Source organism: Etheostoma cragini, chromosome 23 (genome assembly GCF_013103735.1).
Source record: "Etheostoma cragini isolate CJK2018 chromosome 23, CSU_Ecrag_1.0, whole genome shotgun sequence".
Lineage (NCBI taxonomy): Eukaryota > Metazoa > Chordata > Actinopteri > Perciformes > Percidae > Etheostoma > Etheostoma cragini.
The window spans coordinates 14,335,369-14,357,772 of NC_048429.1; the positions used below are offsets into that span (position 1 = coordinate 14,335,369).

General features: G+C 41.1%; 1 protein-coding gene across 3 annotated transcripts in view; it reads left to right on the forward strand.

Annotated features, from left to right (window-relative positions):
• Positions 1–5,368: 5,368 nt before the first annotated feature.
• Positions 5,369–22,404, forward strand: part of syn3 (synapsin III) — a 112,893-nt gene continuing 95,857 nt past the window's right edge. Inside the window, exons 1-2 of one of the 3 annotated variants that reach the window (XM_034863489.1) lie at positions 5,369–5,601; positions 15,980–16,470. In XM_034863489.1, coding sequence (XP_034719380.1) covers positions 16,040–16,470 — 431 coding nt within the window. In that variant the 5' untranslated portion in view covers positions 5,369–5,601; positions 15,980–16,039. Of the gene's footprint in view, positions 5,602–15,948; positions 16,471–22,404 lie in introns of all 3 variants that reach the window. The other 2 variants (XM_034863488.1, XM_034863487.1) reach the window with 2 other exon arrangements.

The window sequence follows — 22,404 nt, forward strand, 5'->3', positions numbered from 1 at the left end:
GAAAATCTACAGTGAACTGAAAAATGAATGACAGAACTGTCAAGTTCACAATAGCCCAGTTTCCATCCAAATGTAACACAACTTTTAAATTTCCATCTATCAGCAAAAGAAAATGTTCATTAATGCGCCTTTCCATCCACTGCTCTTATGAAAATATTAGGAGATAAACAGTTGGTGGCATTATTCTCTAGTCTACTCGAGCATTGCAGTAGAAGAGGGGCAAGAAGATGACGTACCGTAAGGCGTCAAACTTCAAATGAACAAAAACCACGTTGGAAACACGATGGAAATATAACATTTCTATTTGGTTCTGCCGCTATTTTCTTTCTTCAGTGTAAGCTTATCACATACACGTCATGGTTTAATCACTTAGTCTGTATCCATTGACCATGTACTTATTGATATGCGGTTAACATAAATAAATGTAAAATAACAAATTGATTAGTACATTTTGCTCAGGAAAACTTTATAAATCACAAATGCATTTAATCCTAATTTCTAATGGTTATAATCATATATTTATGTTCATCATTTTTAGTAATTATTGCAGTATGAGATGTTGCTGCAAAGCTCTCCAACCAGTAGAGGTGATAAAATCCCTGATCAGAATTAAAAAATAAGCCATAATAGCTTTAGTATGAAATGTGATGAAATAAGGTTTTGTAGTGTGTATGTAAGCTGTTTTTGATTCACGCAATTTTCAGAGTGTAGAATATTTGCAGATTTTGTTTAATTTGCTTACACTACGATTCTACTGCGACTAAAATTCCGGTTGGCAAAATGTGGATATTTAGTGCATTGAATTAATAAATGAATGTAATTATCAAATGATTAACTGCCCAGAATCCCTGTTTTGGTCGGCGTTGGTTACCGCGGGAGCTGCAGTTCCTTCTGTCTTTCTCCGTCAGCCTCCTAAGTAAATTGAAAACGCCACCAGCGGTCATTTATCCTCTTAGTGAAATGAGGCAGGGCAAAGAAAAATCATCAGTATGGCTGCTGGTGCTTCCTGTGACATTAGGGCTGCAAATCACCCACCCACACACACACACACACACACACACTCACTCACAGACATACACAGTATACACTAGCAACCGCCTCCTGTTGTTTTCCCGACAAACTGCACTGTGATTTTGAATACCTTGGCATATTAAGATGAGAGTTTACTATAGTTTTGCTCCCTGACTTTTTCATTGGATCATTCCACACGCTGAAGAAATGCACCGATTTACACTAAAGCACAATATCAGTGTTATAATACACCTTGGTAATATGTAACTTTATGCAATGATTTTTTTTTCTTGTATAAACATTAAGACATACACTCATTTTAAACCAGAATGTGTTTTTCCATTTTATTGTATTCAGGCATTTAGAAACCTGAAATGTACTTTGGTCAGTGCAAATGTAAATAATCCTTACTGAAAAATTCATTGAAATAAACTACCTTGGTACTCGGAGCACGTTCTATAACAACGCTTGATGGGAAGACATTTACTGGACCATCAGTGGTGGAAAGAAATCTCCCATTTAGCTAGCTGGTGAATTTGTCATGTCTTGTTTCTGAAATAATTTAAATTAAAGAGGTCAGCAGGTCCAAAACCAGTCCCGGACCCAGTTCTATAAATGTACTCCTAGGCCAGTGGTTCCCAAAGTGGGGGCCGCAGACCCCCAGGGGTTCTCGAGGAGGTTCCCGGGGGACCGCAGCAAAAGGTATAATCATTTATTTTTACTTTAATTCCATTTTAGTACCACAATGACATATTGTATGACTAGTTTGGCCTGGGATTCATATATGTTGTGTAATAACCACAAAAGCCTGTCAGATACGGGCGGGGGGGGCTTGGGACCAAATCAATTCTATTTTTTTTATCTGTGGCATTTTTGTGGCGCCTAATGCAACACAATCTTAACAAATGGCGCTCTGGGGTCTAATTTGTGTCAGTTTAGGGGTCCTTGATGTGAAAAAGTTAGGGAACCACTATCATGGGCTACCATAGTGGGCGGCTGTGGCTCGGTGGTAGAGCGGTTGCCTGCCATTCGTAAGGTTGGAGGTTCAATCCCTTGACCTGCAGTCACATTTCAAAGTGTCCTAGGGCAAGATGATGAACCCCAAGTTGACCCCAATGCTGCGCATCGGAGTGTGAATGTGTGTGAGTGTTTATCTGATGAGCAGGTGGCACCATGTATGGCAGCCTCGGCCACACCACAGTGTATGAATGTGTGTGAATGTTTCCGGTATGATGTAAAAAGCGCTTTGAGTAGTCGTTAAGACTAGAAAAGCGCTATATAAATATAGCACATTTTACATTTACATAGTTTCTGGTCTGACGGTAATACATAGTATATGGTGTCATATGTACCTAATTAGTAGAAACGATTTCAGTTGCTTTAATACGTTCTTAATTTATGTAACTGTGGGCCATTTCAAAATTAAATTATGTATTCCGGTAAACCAAACATCAGTGAATTCACAAACACTAGGGTATATATGGGGGTTGGTGGCGGAGGACTTTTTTCCCAAGGGACTCAGGCTGTAAATGGTTAGAGCACTAATTGGGAACATTTATTCCCCTTTGGTTAAAAACATTTAGCTTTTTTTTCTTTGCAGATGGTCAACAAAGTAGATTACAACGAGACAATTCCCAGGGTGGAAATAGGTTTTGGCTGTTACAACCAACACATCCATTGCTCTGCCAAACCTGTGCTTCATTATGCATTTGCTACTCATTAGGATGGAGATGTCCTATGGGAACTGCAGCTGTGCCCCGCGGGATGCAGCAGCCCACTCAGTGACAGTAAATATCCACTGACATTAACCAGCCTAAGCAGCTACTTCCTGTCGGTGTCTTGCCCTGGCTGCAGTTTGTTGGCAGACAGCTGTGAGGAGCTTCCAGTCCTCAGCATATTGGAAAATCTGGTGTTCCTGCATTGCAAGTGCTTATGAATAAAATATGTCTACGTTCCCTTTGTTTGCGTGCTACCCTCTCGGTGTTTGTGTTTTTGCTGAGTCATGGTCTCTTGGTCTCAGCTGGTGGAAGAATGCCATAGCGGCATATGCCCAGCCTGAGGGGAGGTGAGTCAGATCTTTATTTGGCTGATAGCTGGAGACACCTGAGTTTCTGAAATGTTTGTGGTGATTTCAATAACAGCTGTGGTCAGCAGATCTACTGTAGCCTCAGTAGATCAACAACACACCTGTTGGATCAGCCAAGGGTGTGTAGTAACAACATTTTACATTGGGCTACAGGAGGGACATTTGATGGATTGATCAACACTGCAAACCAAAGCCAACACCTTCAAAGCTGAGTCAGGACTTTTTTTCTTAAATTTTTAAAAATAAAATTGTAAGCCTTGCAAAGGGATGACAAGGTCAATCGGTCAGTCAGTCCACCACATTCAGACTGAAATATCTCAACAACTATTGGATGGATTAGATTTTGTACAGACATCCGAGGTTCCCTGAAAATGTATCCTAATGGCAAACATTGCACTAACAGTACTGTAAAATAGAGGCTGTACGCTCATTTAGTTTCTATTTTCTGTGCAGCTGCTGTGTGCGGAAGTGTCTTGCTGTGATTGGATGAGACCATTTGTGCTGCTCTTTGGATTGCAGCCTATGCCTCTTGTTTTCGTCTCAGATGCAACATCTGTTTCACTATTTCAAGGAGGAGCAGGGGCAATACATGTATTAATGGCACAGAGTTGGTGATGTCTTGAATTCATGCTGACACCATGAAACAATCAAACGAAGGCTTGAAGATAAAGCATACTTACAAAAATGTGATTTAGGGTTCAGATTTTGGAATTAATGAGTTGCTATAGCAGCATCTGTTGTTGAGGCTGTTGGCCTCCTGAGGGCTGGAGGCTGGACCCACGGCTTCTCTTTAAAGTGTAATTAGCTCCAACACAATCCTAGGATTTCTACATTCAGTCACATAGTTATCCATGCATTAATTACGTGTTTTCTTAACCCAGCTTTGTGCTCACTGAACGATCCTGTTGTGTAATGTGTTGACTGGAGATTGCAGTGTCATCATTAGGCTCTGTATATTATTATGCAGGCATTCTGACATATGGGAGGTTAAATACCCAATGAACTTCTGAGATAAGATATTACCCCAAAAGAAGCTATCCCTTTAAGATACGCGTTTAAAAACAAACAAAAATAAGTCTGTTGACGACACAGAATTGTCTTTCACGGCAGCAAACTCAACCACAGACAGGAGCCACTCGGTGGGTTCATGGCTGTGTGGGTTAAAACCGATTGATGATGTTTTTATTGCACTCTGTTACATCAGTGACATCTGGGTCGACGTGTTCTTCTGTGGCTGAGTGCCTTCATAAAATATTTACCTCTGATGATATTAGCCTGACAGATATCTCCATCATTTAACTTTCCACTACTTTTGTCTTCATTTACTATTTAGTTGTAAACCGAGAGGGCCCCCTAACGCACCCTTTGAAGCTTTATTCAGTGATTTATTCGCCATTTTGGGCAGCACGAATACAACGTTGACGTCCGTTACAGTGAAACGTAGTAGCAAAAAGTAATATTTACGCATTCTGCAGACGCATAGCTCCATTGGTATTTATTTAAAGTGGTGTTTCTGGTCACCTGATAAATGTTAGACAATATTCGCTAGCTGTTTTATCTCTGTCAATTACATTACAAACAGCAACCTTTTGTTTTCCTCATTGGATCACTGTACCAAACTTTGAGCAATGTATTAGTAATTTTAATTATTGTACAGTATGTTCTTCACCATATGGTTGCCTTGTGCATCATGTCTTTTGGGTCATATCGGTTCGACATTTAAAACATCTTACACATTAAGACAGTTAAGAATAAGCCCTCCCCAATGACAACATAAAATATGCATTAAACTATAACCAGATCAAATAGAAGGCTCTGAAAAGGAGCATTCATAGGGTTAGGGGGTAAAAGACACATTCTGTATTTACTGTAGATTTAAAGATCGGGTTGGTTTTGAAAGGTCCCATTTTATTCAGTATGCTTATGTTCACCTATAGTCACAATACAAAAGTTGGTTTAGTGCAAAGTGAAGTGGCAACATGTTACAATGGGGGGGGGAGGGGGCTGCTTACGGCCCTCAAAAGTCTAGGACTGGCCCTGGTCCCATGACAGTCTAATTAGAAAAATACCGGTGTAAAATAATAATAAAAAACCAATTCTTTATATGATTTTCCTATTTAAAAAAAATAGACATTTTTGAAAAATGTCATGTATAAATCACAAATTTGTTAAATCATTGTAATATATACCCTTCTTTGTCCTAGCTAAGAACTTCATTCTGTTTCCCAGTTGAGGGGGCGAGATGCTCCCTCAATTTCGCTGTTAGCCAATGAGCTTCATAGACTGACTGCGGTAATGAATGCACTACACCCATCATGTTCCCAGCATGCATTGGAGAGAGAGGGAGAGAGAGAGGGAGAGAGAGAGGGAGGGGGATTGGCTCGGAGGCTGAGGAGGACCGTGGACCTGAGCGCAGGAGAAGCAGCATCAGAAGAAGAAGAAGAAGAAGAAGAAGAAGGTCTTCTTCATCATCCGACACTTGCTCATCACTGACCAACGCTCAGGTAAATCATTTGCGCATTTATCCTCACCATCCTTCCTACGTTTTGTTTCCAACGTCAGTCGGCGTGTGTGTGTGTATATATCCTGCTGCGGGCTGTGCTTTTAAGCAAAATGAGCAGTTTCACACAATGAAGCTTGTCCTTTCCGGGTATTTTGTAGCTGTTGTCATTATTATTCCTCGGGTAAGATGGAGTTTGACCTGTGAGAACAGCATTTTGCTGTGTCTGTTGGTTTTTGGCTTTACAGTTTGGAGATGTACTTGGAGATGTAGGTTTATGCAGGGATTCCCTCCGCTAGTATGGCTCTGCAGCCCCCAGTCCACACACTCCTCCACGGAGCAGTTTATTAGGGGAGTGACGCGGGAAAGGTGGGGGTATCCATTTCATGATTGTGACAGTGGCTTACAAAAAAATAAACAGTGGATTTGTAGATTAGCAGAGGTCATTCTATCACAAGTATAGACACTGCATCCTATTTAGAGATGTGAAACTGATGCAGTAAAACCCATTTCAGCCCTAATTAAGCTCATATTTTTCTCTGAACTCTGCTTAGACTGCGTTGCCTCATGATAATTGCCCGCTATAGCTAACACCTGTGGTTTTTCAGTTGTGCCCAAAACCCATATTGAATATTCTGTAAATAGGCTATATAATGTTAATTTTAAAAGAAAGGTAATGTCCACTTTGGCCATCATTCCGAACACAACATTAACATATTATCACATTCTTAGTTTATTTGTCGAACTTACAGCCAACAACTCTAGAGGGAAACATTTGCTTCTTTAGTGGCTAAATGCTCCATTATGTTACGTTAGTTAACTAGCTAGCTAACTAATAGCTAACTGTTTGGTGCTGAGCAGGTAACGTAAGTGTTACATTTACCGTGGTTTCTTTAGAGCCTTTTAACCGCTAGCAAAGATATTCGCTAACCCTTTCTCTACCAATCCCTGAGGGAAAAACCTAAATGGTACATTATCTTATAAAATAGTGTACCATTTAAGTTTTCTTAACGTTCTTGGAACGTTCGTTTTTGGTTACAGCGAACGTTCCCCTAACGTTCTCCAAAGGCTGCAACGTTAAGGGGCCCGTTCCCCTAACGTTCGCTAAAGGTTGCAACGTTCTCGGAGCATTCCCAGAACGTTAAGAAAACCTTCCGATTAACCAACAGAGAATCAAAATACAACCAACCCAAACCTTCAGGGAACGTTCCCGCAACCAAAAACGAACGTTCCCAGAATGTTCTGGGAACCAAAAATTGTTAGCTGGGTAGCTAGCTAACGGCTGTGTAGTATGGAGCTTGGAGTGAGTTTTTTTTGCGTGCGGCAGCAAACAATGCGATATGAAGGGGACTGTTAAATGTTAATTTTAGCCACTTTAAGGATAGTTTAAAAGAAGTGTGTACAGTTGCCTATTGAAGACCCTTAGTATTTATGTTCAATCAGCTTTTTTCTTTGAGTGATGGGGCTCCTCACGAACACTTCGGTTTTTGTTATCCAATTTTATTCGACTTTTCTAACTATATTTACAGGGGGTGGACTCAGTTAGAAAAAGGTGATATCATGTATGTCTGTTCTGGATACATGTGACAGCTGTCATGATGATAATGACGCCATGCTGCAAAATATATTCAATTAAATATTAATCGGGCAATCAGGCGGCAGACACAAGTGTTCCCTCCATAACCAGGTATCTGTTTTGTCTCTGAACAGATGCTCCTCAGCATGAAAGGCTAGCTTTGGCCACTAATGATCCCTTTTTCTTCTGGTGAAATAATAAATTGCAACAAAGCAGTGACCCTTCTGTTCTTAATCAGCTGGCTGTGCACCAGACCTCATTGAGAAAAGTGTCCAGATTGTGATGAGATTAATACTTTGATGTAGAAAAAAGTTGTGGTAATGTAGGAGGTGGTTTGTTATGAATGGAACATTCTATCAATATGCTGCTGATCCTTTTTATATAGAAATGATTCATCAACAGACTGTTAGTCTGTGTATTGTATTTAGTAAGGCTGTACATTTTCGCATGAAAAGGTCTGGGTGTTTTACAGTTGCCTTGTCATTGTCTTGAGGGAACGTGTCTAATCTCTGGAATAGTCCAGAATGTACAGGTGAATGGAGAAAGAAATGCCTGAGGCTGGTTCTGCCCCATCGGCTCTCTGTCTGTGTGTGGATACTAATGTGGCGTCTGCACTGGGAAGTGCGGTGAGGTCCCTGCGTGTGACTCCTCGCCCCACCAGCTCGTCGGGGCTACTGCTGCAGACTCTCTCACAGCGAGCTGACACTGTTGTGTCGCCGAGCTCTTTCTGTCTCTGCAGTCTTCAAGGTTCACAGTTACAGGGTGACTTTGTCATTCCTGGTGGGTAGTTGTGCAAGTGCAAAAAGCAGCCAGATTCTTTGATCAGGTTTTTAAGCTGCCTGGTAGGGCTGCACAATTATGGCCAAATGATAACCACGATAATATTGATCAACATTGAGATCCCCATTAATTATCACGATTATGTGTTGTTTTTAACCAAAACAAATTTTATTGTCACATAGGCTTTTTATAACTACTTACACATCCATATTGTGCTACATTCCTCTTATGTTGAAGTTGAGTGTTGTACAGCTGCAAAACATCTAAATGAAAATGATCTGATATAAATAGCCTAGGATATATTTAAAAAAAAAAAAAGTTTCTCTGAGAAAGCTCCTTCACTTGTTTTCAACAATAACTGATTAAAGTAAGGGAGAGGGGGAGAGGGCGATGGATGCCACTCACAGAGAGACGGTTGACTCATTATGAATGGGTCCAGCACGGGTCGAATGGCGGGTCAGCGGAGTTACACACGTTGTGTGTATGAAATGTCTCTATTGTCACTGCATTTTTATGAACTATGATATTCTGGCCATGGGTCCGATTTCTTGCAGGTCCAGCAGCTCCGACTCACACGCTATTAGTCTACAAACTGAAGTTAGTTGCATTCAATAACTTCTTCTTTGTTTGAATCGTGATTAAAACTCGATTAATTGTGCAGCCCTACTGCCTTGTTTCTCATTTAGAAGTCAACCTGTGTATTGTAGTCGTATTTAGGGATGGGAATTGATAATATTTTATTGATACTAATTCTATCAATTCTGCTTATTGGTCTGTTTCTTTATCAATTCTCTCGTTGATTCCTGATCAATTTCCCGGTTTTCAGCATCAACACAACTGTTTTATTATCTCTGATTTGGAACGCAGGGTAGCTGAAGTGAGAGCATATTTCATTTTTCAGGATAGACTTTTTTGCAAATACGCAACATGTTTATCTGTCACATATCCACAAGGTTAACCTGTATTGAGTCTCTGCCAACTAGACTCCATTGCTGTGTAAATAATATTTGATAGGGGGGTAGAGAAGCCACTAGTAAGCAGGAATATGCCCCGATGGACTGTAGACACTGGTGGGGGAGAGAAGTATGAAGACCGGAAGGAAGGAGCCCACTGGAGGAGGACCCGAGGTGCCGTGGATGAACACTGACAGCTGCAGAGAGAAGAACAGATGTAAAGCAGGGATGCAATGCTGTGATTGTCTCTTGGAATCTATGACCAATTCTGGTTGGTTAAACTGAAAAGTGAATGCCCCGAATCAGCTGATCAGTTTAGGAAAGAGAGGTAAATGAAGCTTAGAAGTCTTCCTGAAAGAATTTAGGTTTTCTTTGGTCAAAACAAATCTGCTAAGCCTCTCTGGCGCTAATGTTATACATAAATAATATATTTTACATGCATGCATGCATGCTCGGTTGGGAAGCAGTGGCACTCGTGCTTAGATTTTCAAACACATGGAATTCCTGGATTTGAACCCATATTCTAGCGTAAAAAGATGTTTTGGCATATTGCTGGTGTTTCTACACTTACTTGAAAAGATCATTTTACAGATTATCATTGTTGTCTTTTTTTCTTTGTGAAATTACTGTTTCTTCCTCTCTAACATGAAGTATTTCATGTTGGAGGTTTCCATGCAGCGTAGATGAACTGTCAGAAAACATGCCGGCATCAGTAAAATGAACTGATAAGCTAGGAGGCATACGATTCCAATGGAACAGACAATTTGGAACCGATTATCAACTGGAAGCGGTTCTTGATTCCCATCCCACGTCTTTCTAACCATGCTCAATTATCTTTGTATGTCTCGTCTGGTTACATTAATGTCTGACGCCTGTAAAGTCTGTACAAAAAAAAAAGGCAAATCCCTGGAAGCATTTCACATCACTGAAATCAACAGCCTAAGCTTAATAGTGTCTTCACAAGCTCGCATTTTACAAGTTTTTGCCTTGGCTGATTAAAATTAGCAGCAGGTCTTAACACAACCTCCCCCAACAACTCGACTCCATCTTCTCTGTAGACGTCTCCCCACAGCAGAGATGACAGCATTAAATATCTTGGGTTTAAATTCCTGCCATCAATGAAATTTAAGATATTGTTCTATTAGTAAAACTTTTGATATGACGGATGTTTCTTGCAGATCCTATTTGTAAAGAAAAAAAATGTCTCGGCTCTGACTCCCAAGAATTTTTAGTGTAAAACTCCAGTATAGTAACTGTCATAAACATCCATTTGGCAGTGAGTCACACATTTGCTATTTATAATTCCCCAGAATGCCTTTGGGCAGGTTAAACACCACCTCCCATTGTAGCATTTCATTCTGCTGCTATCCCACCTCTATTTAATTTCCTTCTCCTCACTCTGACTTGAGTCCAGCCACCCTGTGCTCTAACTGGTTCACTCTCGGCCCCCAGCTCAATTCTGTCATGAATAATTAAAGCCATTTTTGACTGGTGCACAGCAGGTAGAGACCCACTCATCCCTTTAAGCTTGTTACAGTTCACCAGTGTGGAGTGTGAGAAGCAGGGGTTAAATTCAGCCGGGGCTTCCCAGGGTTTAGGACTACCCTCTTCTGAAGTGTCCACACTATTCCGGTGTTTCTGTGCCCCTACCACGAAGACATTTGGGAGTTTTTATTTAATAAAAAAAAAAAATTGAGATTATTTTTGGGGCATTTTTGGCCTTATTATACAAAACAGCTGAATATGTAAAAGGGGAGAGAAAGGGGGAACAACATGCAGCAAAGGTCCGCAGGTCGGAATTAAACCCAGGGCTGCTGCATCAAGGACTGAGCCTTAGTACATGGGGCTCACGCTCAATCAGGTGAGCTATCCAGGCGCCCCCTGCTGATCTTGTTAAGTTACAAAGCTGCGCAGTTGCTTTGTAGTCTGGACGGACAGTAACGGAGCCCTTTGACCACAAAGTACTCTGCTTCCTACGCGTGCATATATGTGAATGGTCATGTGATATGCGTTGACAGACGTGTTATAGGGACAGGGATTAGATCTGCTAGGGAGCCTAGAAAAGAAAACGTAGTCGTGTGGATGTAGCCTAAAGCTGCCTACACTTTAGCAGAGGTTAAACTGTGAAGTAGGGCCCAAAGCACAGAAGGGAAAGAGACACAGGAATACATTGAAATCATTTGAACTTTGACCGCAGCGCTTGGCGGCAATTGTGAGCGGTGTGCAATGCCCAGGGTAGCGCTTCCTCCCTGATGTCTTCACCGCTCTCCCCATAGGAAAACAATGGCACAGCCTTGGCTAGGATGCCAAGGCAGTTATACTTTAAGATCAACATTCATGGAATGAATCAGTTAAAATTTATTAGAATAATTTTCGATTAATTTTCTGTTGATCAACTGGTTGATTGTTTCAGCTCTAACATCCACATATAAAGCCATGCATTTTTTTTATTTGAAAAAAAAAAACGTAATTATGATTTGGTTATTTAAAAGTTGCTCAATAGGTTTCTATCAATCAACTTCTGGCCTCAACAAAGACAGAACTAATGACACGCGATTGCCGGCCAACCCACAAGAGACGCGAATGGGTTGACAAATACAACACAATATTTTAATGAACAACAAATAAACAATATAAAGACATATAGACATTTTGCCATTAGTTTCTCCCACTAAATAAATACACGTACTCTACATTTCTATATCCAGAGAGGCTGAATACTAGTAAAAAAAATGAGTAAGTTACATTCAGAATTAACACTCAAGTGTGCTTAACATCATTTGTCTCATAAAGTAAATCCACATCTGGTATGTACGCAGTTACATTTGAATATTAGTCATTATTGCATAATTTGGCCCTGTCAGCTGGGAAACAGAATTGTTGACTAAATAGTTAAGGACAAAATGTACTGTCATTCCATCTTCTAACAGTCTTTGGTGTGTAAATTCACAGAACAGCCACCAGAATATGTGATAGATTCCACACGTTCACAGTCGGGAGGAAAAAAATGAAAAGAAGCTGAGAACAGCAGTACGGAACTGCCATCTCCCTGAAGCAGTGTCTTCATCTACAAGATTTTTAAATATAGAATAAGTAACACACACAGACACTCCCAACACACACTGTATACTAGGGTCCCACAGTCTGGTGTGACATCATCCTGTTCTTCCCCATCATTACAGAGCAAAGCCTATGATTACGGCTAAGCCAAAGTCCTTTTTGCTGTTAGAGTTTAAGGACTTCTCTAATATTTCCTTTATACGCTGCTGACTGCACCACTCGTAGGCTGTCAATTATGATTTTATGTCCGGGTGAAGTGCAGTCTGTAAATATTTATCAACAAATAGAATGTTAAATAGCGAACTATATCCTTTTTTATTGCTTTTTATACAAACTGTAAAAAAAAAACAGAAAAAGGTTACGGGTCTGAAAAGTGAAGCTAACGCAGAAGTACCTTAAACCTACGTTCTGTCTAATTTCCATCAGGGGACGACGCCACTGGTTGCAACAAGAAGTCGGCTTCTTTAGAAGTCTATAGGAAAATCACCCTATTTTTAACTTGATTTAAACATGTTCATAGGGAGTATATGTTCTCAGCCGCTAGTTTCAAGTCTTCTGTAATACAGCGTGATGTTTGTGAAGTAAATTCTGGTCTATTTTTATTTAAAAGTTGACAAAAGAAGGGCTGAAGGGCGTGGCGACACGCTGACCTGTTAATCAGGACAGAGTCTTGGCAATGCTAACCATGACGCTGGTTTACATTAAAATAACAGTGAACTTGCCTTTGTTTTTAAGACTTTGACCCTATTGCTGTGGGTTTCACTTAAAAATGTCTTGTTCTGCCATCCAAGCTAGCTAGCTATCTAGCATCAGCAGGTAACTTAAGGGATAGTCGATAGCCGATTTTCAACCAGCTCTGTGTACTATCGTACTATTTGTCTATTCTCCCTTTTAAGCATCATCCTCCCCAAATCCACCCTCTTGTCAAAACATCATCATCATCATCACGTCCGGTTTATGAAAACAAGAAGTTGACGACTCAAGGCTTCATAACTGTAGTCCACACACCAGTGGGTGATGTCACTGCTGCAATGTCCACTATGTGTTTTTGTTTTACAGTTTATGACTTAGCCCCAACAAACACTTGCCAAACAAGAATGAATTGTTATTAAAAGATCATAGACATAGATAACACACAGTGCTCTTTTTTTTGTCAAATTTCTGTGTTCTATGTCTCTTTCCTAACACACTCTAATCACTAATGTTTACCACCAGGTCAGCAGTAACAGAGCATGGGGTTCCTGTGGTTTCCTCCCAGTGTGGATATGCTGCCCAGAGAACTAAGAGGCAGAGCCTTTAAGGATTTCAAAGCTTCAGTTGTGCTCAGGCACAGAGAGAAAGCAGCTCATTGGGTGCTGAGAAAGTGGGAAATTTGCCAATGCTGTAAAGATAGTGATTTTCAGCAGACAGCTTCTTATCTGTCCAATGGGATCAAGTCATTACAAAGAGGGCCGAGCTGGCAATCAGTGGCCCTGTGACTATAATTGCCACTGCTTGTTGTTTGTCTTTATTCTGTCTGTTTTCTAGCAATTGACTATAATTTGCCCTGGTTGTTTGCTCTGGAAGAGCCTGCGGTGGTTGACGCATACGCATAATTTCCAGGGGGAAGCCCCTTTACTCTGTGTTAAGATAGGGTGCTCAGCCCTGCCGCCGGAAGCCATATTACATCTCCCATTTTGGAGTTATTCCCCATGACAAGAAGCATTTGCCATGCTGGAAGGCACTTAGACAGAACACTGAATCCCCAAACTCAAGTATTAATTAATTTAGTAATATAAGAATAAGTCTGATGGCACTCAATGTTTTCACGTAAAGATCCAAACAACAATACATTGATCATACATACAACCAAGTATTGTCTGGTTTGAAATAAAACTGAAAAGCATCTGTTATTCTCTGAAATTGACAACGGATGTAGCAGGGATCAGGAGATTGGCTCCTCTCTCTCCGGTGCTGTTGTAGCTGACTTGGACCGCAGGCCGGTCTTTCAGCTCCGGCGGTTCATTTTGTGCTCGCCATAGTGTCACTGACTCACATCCCAATCAACTTGTTGTGGTAACCCCAGCACATGTTGCTACCGGCGTATAGGTAAAAGTTTCCAGGCGGGGAGGGAGGGAGAAAATACAATCCCCCCCCTTTTTGGAATCAGTGCAGTATTGTACACCACTGCTAAAACAGCTATATTCAGGAGATTAGTTTTGCCTACAGATGCTAATGCAGAAGCTACAAGTTTCACTCTGCACAAAGACTTCCGGATGGTGATCGTCTGACTATAGTGCCTTGTTCAAGATGAAGAACATTTGCCCCACATCATTATCCTCCTTCTGAGGAGCTTATTAGACCCTCCTTCCCCTTTTTAACTACAAAAACACGGCCGCAAACAACAGGCACATTTGCCTGAGACGTGATGCCTTAATAAGAAATGCACTTTCATCTCATCCAAGCTCCATTTACTGTGAGAAGCGTCCTAGTTTTAATCAGGTTTAAGGGTTTCTTCTCCCCTCCGTTAACTTGGTTGCAGTTTGATAGCTAATCTGTTTGACTGCCTGTTCTCTTCCATGCTGGGTTCCATGTGTTACATAACTGTTTCCTTTCTCCCAGCGGGCTCTATCTGCTTTACACAGAAATGAGCTGTGACTCACTGCTCCAACTTTGCAGCATCACTGCTGTGTGACTCAATTATTTCTGTCCCACCCTGCATGGGTAACTTAAAGTGCCCATATTATGCTCATTTTCAGATTCATAATTGTATTTTGGGCTTATACCAGAATAGGTTTACATGGTTTCATTTTCAAAAAACACCTCATGTTTTGTTGTACTGCCCATTGCTGCAGGTCCTGTTTTTACCCTGTGTGTTGAGCTTTCTGTTTTAGCTATAGAGTGAGACATCTCACTTCTATACTATCTTTGTTGGGAGCTGCACATGCTCAGTAGCTAGGTAAGAGCCCATCGGCTATATAACTCTTTCTCCAACTTTGGTCAGTACAAGGCAGGATCAGCTGGGGGACTTCTTCTAAACAAGGAGCACTTCTGGAATACCTGCAGAACAGGGACATGGAAGTAGCTCTTTTGGAGATTATGGTGAACTAATGTGTGTTGTAGTATTGTTTTGCCATTGAGAACGAGCTAGCATACTAGCGCTAACATGTGCTACGGTTAGCCACCTCATCTTGGCTAGTTATGTAGAAAGCCGTGGAGCTTTTGAGCATCTCACTAGGAGACTAAAGCCAGAGGACATTCAGAAACCTGCATCTCACTCAAAACAGCATGGATGTTGTTGTTTTTTCAAAGTTTGGATGCGCGTTGAAGTAATATGGGCACTTTAATATAATGCTAATCAGGTGTAATGGATTCATAGCTGTTAGAAATATCACCTTAGTACACCCTTTTCAAAATAACACTGTATCAGCTTTTGTTTGGCACCTTTCTCGGCTTGACACACTTGTTTTCCCGCTCTGACTCTTCGTCTCAGATCCGATGTTTGCTAATGAGTGTGATCTTCAGACGGCAGAAAAGCATCCGGTTTAACAACTTTCATCTGAACTAAATCTAGATCTAATCCTGAGGGATACCTACACACTGTAGCTCGTTGAACGCTCAAAATGAAAGGTTCCATCTGTGTTTATTTACTCACACGCTGTTAAGAGCCACACTTAAATAGTATTATGAGAACTGCCTGCATACATAGAACAATATGTTAGCACAACAAAGATACACACAAACATATACATAAAAAGACACATACAGACAGACACAAGACAAGGGACCAGTCACATGCGCAGGTTGAGGTCCTCAAAGAGTCAGCTATGTTGCACTATGTTGAGTGTCCAGGGTCTATCCTACACACCAAAGTTGATATGATGAATGTGTTAGTAAAGCAGCAAGCAATTTTCTATTTCTACTTTTTTTGAATCTTGCAAAAATACAAATGAAACTACAAATAATCAAATAAGAACATTATCGCGAAACTGATTGTGAACAGATCCTCTCTCCCTTACTTTGTCCCCGTGCAGGATTTCAAGTATTCTTCCCCCTCTCCTCCTCTGGCCTGACGGACCCACCAGCCAATCACCATGAACTATCTCCGCCGGCGCTTGTCAGACAGCAGCTTTGTGGCCAACCTCCCCAACGGCTACATGATGGATCTGCAGAGGCCGACCCCTCCAGGCTCATCCACTTCGTCCACTTCCTCCCCCGCCTCCCCGGCCACAGAGAGGCGGCAGCCCCCGAGCATCCCCCCACCGGCTTCCAACCCGGCCTCAGGCTCGGGGCCAGGCTCAAGCACGGGCACGGGCTCGGGCTCGGGCTCAGCAGGGAGCTTCCTCAGCTCCTTCTCCAGTGTGGTGAAGAGTGCTCAGATGGCCCAGAACGTCGCCGCCGCTGCACACGCAAAATCTGCAGCACCCGCAGCTAATGGAGCCTCAACAGGAAGCAGTCAGCCCCCTAAACCTGTCATACGCAAGCCCAAGATCCTGCTGGTCATCGATGATCAGCACACCGACTGGTGAGTGGACGTTTCATAGTGTTCTCATGTGTGCGCGTGCAAAAATCAACACAAAAATTGAATTTGGTTGCTTTTTGACTAACATTTTGCATTAAAATGTTATAATTGATTTGTCTCAAACTAGTTCCTTGTTCAACAGATGAGGACGTGAGCTGTGAGTTATTTGGTGTCACGTGTTTCAAAATTGTTCCAGTTCATTTAAAGTTTAACTCCCTTTAAACATCCAAAAAGATCCCAAAAACCAATGAGCGTATTATCTCACGTGCTATCTTTACTGACTGGAATTAACATAGCTACAGTTCCGCTACATGAAGCAGAGTAGTATTAAAATAGAAGATGACCACACGACCATTGTGTTCAAAACGTTAGTCTGTTTAAACTGCAGTAACATCCTTAATCCCTGGGTTTTGTTTAATATAACCTATGTGGAATCTTTATTACATGCAATATCTACCATGATGTTGTTTTTAATGAATCCTTTTAAGGAGGCAACTAAGTTTAACAAAATGTCAAGCTTTGTCAAAATATCAAATTCTTTTAACATGCTGCTTTCGAGGCAACTTATCAGTGTCAGTTAGCCTGTTAGCATAATCCAAATCTGGTATTATATGAGGAAAAATTGTGTCTGAGGGGTGAAAAGTACAGTTTTCACACTTTTGTCTTTTCGCACCTGGGTGGTTCGGTTTTAAGTTTGTTTTTGAAAGGAGCAAGACATCTTATTGTTAATGATAGACTCTGACTCGTACGACCTTAGCTTTTGCAGGCTTTTATGTATGAAAATTGTCATGGAAACGAGAGGAAGGTCTTTTCCTCCTGAAGAAAAACAAATGAACTTTAACCAGGAGCGATGAGATCATCTTTTAGCAACAGCGCATGCATGCGTATTAGAGGCGGATATTGGCCATCTTTTGCTGCACACTGTGGAGGAATTGATTTCCGAAGCTGCAGTCAAGACATGAAGCAGCCAGTTTATCATGTTTGTCTCCCCAAATCCATAAACCGCTCTTCCATTTCATGGATAATTATTCTGTTGCCTGACTTTTGCTGGTAAATTGACCTCAGTGAAGCTGTTTCCAGCTATTTTCAGCCTTTTGAATTTATCTACACAATTAGCCGGGATCATTGTGTACTGAAGCATGCTGTATATGAGGCTCAACAGAGAGATCAGACCGGGGTCTAAAAATGATCACTAGATTAAGCCGCCCCGCTGACAGCTGTTTCAAAAGCCCCAAGATTGCTCTCAATATTCTTTTATCCCGTTGGCTTGAATCCCCAAGGCTCCCGTTTTCCCTCACATCCCAGTGTTTCTGAAATGAGTCGACAGGATCATCCACTTACTGAGGTGTTCAGGCTCATTCAGACTCCCATCCTCACTCTGAACAGATTGCAGTTTTTATTCACCTAAAACTCACCAAACTCAGTTGCTTATATAAAGCGAGAATAATGGAGCCTTTGATGTCAAGGGCTTTTTCAGCGCCATAAAGAAAGTAATTTTTGTGAAGGGTTGACACAGCAACACCTGTTTAATCTAATGCAATCTACTGCAACAGCCCTGCTATAAATCTTACCTTTGGGAAGTTTTTAATGTGCAGTTTTTGTTGAGACTCTGACTGGAGCTGCACCATATGAGGAAAATATGTCAGATGCGATAGTATTGTTGAATATCGCAATAAAGATGTTACTAAAGATAAATAAAAGATATTAAGATGCATTTTTGCTGCTTTCATTATTCTTCCAAAATACAACAAATTGCTTGTTGAATTTAAAACAAATGTAAAGAAATCCATTCCAACATTCTTTTATTGAAATTGAAATTGAAAATTGAACGTATTATTTTTTATTAGTCTGAGATATCTGAGATGACTTTTAGTCATCCCTTGTATGGATCAATCAAACAAAAAATACCATGCTTCCCACAATACTTATTATTGATTATACCGACCTACCAGGGATCTAAATTAACTTTTTTTGATCAACTTTCTAAAGTTACCAGCCAATCAGAACTACCACAAGCCATTTTTTGTCTGGTGAAAATAAGAGAAATTATGACTGCCACTGAATGCATGTGTTCATTTTTTTGACATTGTAGGCATGAAAAATACATATAAAGTACAAAATATACACAGAAAGTGCAAACATTTTATTACAAGTTTGGGATCTATCTATCTATCTATCTATCTATCTATCTATCATTTGGATCATATGTCTTCAGAGCTTTTCTTCTTCAGAGGTGGTGCCATCAGAATCTGAGCCATCCTCTGTATCTTTTGTTCCATGTTTGCGCACAAAGTCAGGCCTGCGTGAGCGCAAACTGTCAGCATGCCAGATCTCAATGACTTTGGTTGGTTTAAAGTCTCTGATGTCGGGTGAGCACAACTGGGTTTTAAGGAGGTCAGAGAGGGTTTCACCTTTTAGGCGTGAGCGCCAGTATCTCTTTACCTGCTTCATAACACTGAACCCTCTTTCACAGTCAGATGTAGTTGCAGGGATGGTCAGGAGAGCATAAAAAAGATGGCATCAAATTTGGATTTTGTCTTTAACAAATGACATTTACTCTGATTCCTGATAAACAAAATAAAACTGTCTCACAATATTAGACATTTCTACAGAGCTTGGGAACCTTTCAAACACTTGTTTAAACATTTTACTGATAAAGTACATCAGTATGAGATTTCTATCTCAAACATTCTCCAAGTACCTTGGCTGAATCCTGCTGTATAGAGTTCAGTCTTGAGATTTGTCCATTGATCAGGGATCAACTCCACATCCACTCCAGCAGACAGGAAAAGAGGTTGGAAGTGACTGATGAGTTTGTTTACTTCTTCATCACTAAAATCAGAGAACAAAAGGGAAAACATTACTAAAAAGTTAAGCAGTTGTCTTAAAACATAAAATGCGCAAAGATGTGTTCATTACTTTTGAAATGCTAACCTGAAATTGTGTCTGCTTCTGGTCAGTACTGGAAATGATTAGCCGCGTAGCCTGCAGGACACCACTTTTCACATCATTAAATCTAGCCATGATGCTCTGGCACAGAGAATCGATAAGCTCATTCTTTGCCTTGTCATGCGGTTGGCATCAGTAGGCTCGTAGGTGTCTGTGTCCAGCACTGCTCTCAGCTCAGGCCCAGGTCTACAGTTGTGCAGAGATAGATGGATAGGTGTCTTATTATTTATACTGAGGTGAAAACACACCAAAACAACCTAAAATCAAATCATAAATTGTAGGATATATGCTACATACCTAGACTTGTACATTTCTGTGAGAGCCTGACTGGAGGAGAGGCAGCTCTGAGCTTCAGCCATGGTTTACACGGACCTCTGCAGTGTCATGGAGAAGGCCGCAAAACCTGAGCAGTCCACCATCCTTGCCTATGTTGAGGAAACCCTTTGGTTTTTGCCTTCAGAACAGCATTGATGTTCGTGGCCTCCTGGGACTACAAGCAAAACAACTGCGTTATATCAGGCTATAAATTAACATACCTCTTCAAGTGGCGTACAATGCCAGCATATTCACTGAGAAAATGGTCAAGTGCTTTGAAGAGATGTGGTAGCCACCTGGTTCCACCTACTCTGGTTGGCATCAAAGCCTTCATGTGGAGCTCCCTGAAGTGTTGCTTTAGGCTGGCCCTGTTAACTCCACTCTTATGATGTAAGGTGTAGAGTCCACTCAACAGGTCCTCAACTTTCCTGGCCATCACATTTTTCCTTATTCTGTCTGAAAAGGGCAAGCTCTAGCTTATGGGCCATGCAGTGGATCCCCAGCACATTTGGTCTGTCTGCGCGGAGTTTTGTAAGAACACCATTGTTCACTCCTGTCATTACAGATGCTCCACCTGTGGTGATTGCCACTAGCTTGTTCTTCTAATCAGTGCTGACTCCACTTTCCATTTTACTGCACACTGCTTTAGCTATATTTGTAGCATCTGGCTTCGAGACAGCTTTTACCCCGACAAAATCCAATTTGACCTTCCCCTCACTGGCACTCCTGACGTAGACCATTTCTTTTTCCATCACTGCACTGTCGAGTGATCCTTCTGACATGATCGATATGAACTTGCCATCTGATAATCTTGCCCTTGTCTTTCTTCTATCATCCTCTGCTATGTAGTGGATGAACTTTTTTGCCTAGTAGTTGTTTGTGTATGTCTCTCCTATCTTCAAGCCTTTCTTCCTGTCCACTCTGAAATACATTTTCATGTAAATGAAGCCACTGTTGGCGCCTACAACACAGTACATTTTAGTGAGATTTTTCTTCTTCTTTTTGAAACCATCAAACATATAGTTTTGTCTGTGTCTATGGAAGCACTCTGAATCGTATTAAATACACTGTTTCTAATAACATGTAAATAGTAACGTTAATTCACTTACTCACACATCCATACGAAGTCAGTGAAAGGCCTGCCCTTTTTTCCGATGGCGTGGGCATTTTGAAAAAGTAGCTGCATCTTCTCCAACTCAGACGTCTTCATTAAAGTGAGACTTCTCCCAGCAAGGCTCTCTTCAATTCGACCTGTCTTGGCCGTTCTAATCCTTAGGCTCTCCTGATGACTTCGGGCACTCTCATGGTCCTTTACTGCCTCAACTTTAAAATTATTAGTTCCTACCACGAAATTGTTCATTTTGTTTTTTTCTTTTGCGTACAATCCTGACAAAACATGACAACTTTTTCGTGATCAACCACAAGCCAATCACGACCCGTCACCCATTTGGCATAACATTTTCTTTTCTTTTTTTCTCTGTCGATATCATCCTCCCTTGTTCCTCTTCTCGCCCCCAGAAGTCTGTCCCAATCACCGCCGCATTTGATTTAGCTAATCTTAACTTTTTACTTTACTTTACTAGTTGGCTAACTCCCTCCTCTTTCAGTCTAAGCTCCCTGCTCTGGCTCCGTTCGTTTCCATGGTTTCTTGCGCTGGTTTCACTACAAACTGCGCACAGCCAACCTTAAACGGTTCAAATGTTATGGAAGGGGGCGTGGCCTGAGTGAGTGGTCGTGATTAAAGTATAAGGGGCGGCGCAGTATCGCATGTATACCACACATAAGTTTTAGGTTAATCAGATGATGTTTGTCATATAAGGCTGATTTCCTGTTGCCAGTTGGTGGTGCTATCTCTAAAAATCCATATTGGCCTGTAGATGTCCTCAGGCCTGGACTCTTGGTGATTGTGGGAAATTTCAGGCAGATATGACAATGTATACTGTAGTTACAGCCACTTTCTGCTTCATTGCTAAACACTCAAAATGGCCTCCATGCCACGCCCACACCGTTTGACAAAAAGCTTTTCTTTAAATAACTTTTCATCATTAAGGTCTTTAGATGACACTTACTGAATTCGAATTTGTTAAACCATAGCACCTTGTCTTTTAGGCCTACTTCCTCTGATGAATCCTGAGAAGTTTCGAGCCAATCGGACAATGTACACTCAAGTTACACCCACTTCCTGTTTCGATGGCAAAACGCTAAAAATGGCCGCCCCGCCACGGCCATGTCCAATGACAAAAGTTTTTCTTTTAATAACTTTTTATCGTTAACGTCTTAAGATGACACACACCAAGTTTGAAGTTGATCGGATAAAATCTCTAGGAGGAGTTGGTTAAAGTACGACGTGGAAATGGCCAAACTCACACTAATTTCAAACTTTCAATTCAAAATGGCTTTTGAATATGTTAAGTCCCTGACAAAGGCAATTCATTTGCCGGAAGAATGCTAATACCTTCAGTTCCAATAGGGCCTTCCCTGCTGTCAGCGCTCGGGCCCTAATAAAATAATAAAGGGGGGTCTGAAGACATGCTCTAGAGGACATTATAAATGTATTTCTTTGTTTATTTTTGTCATTGATCTTTCAATACACAAATAATACTTCATTTGGGCCTTCCAATTCTCTATTGGGGATGCTTTCTTATTTTTTCCAGTTTTGTAATATTAGTTTTT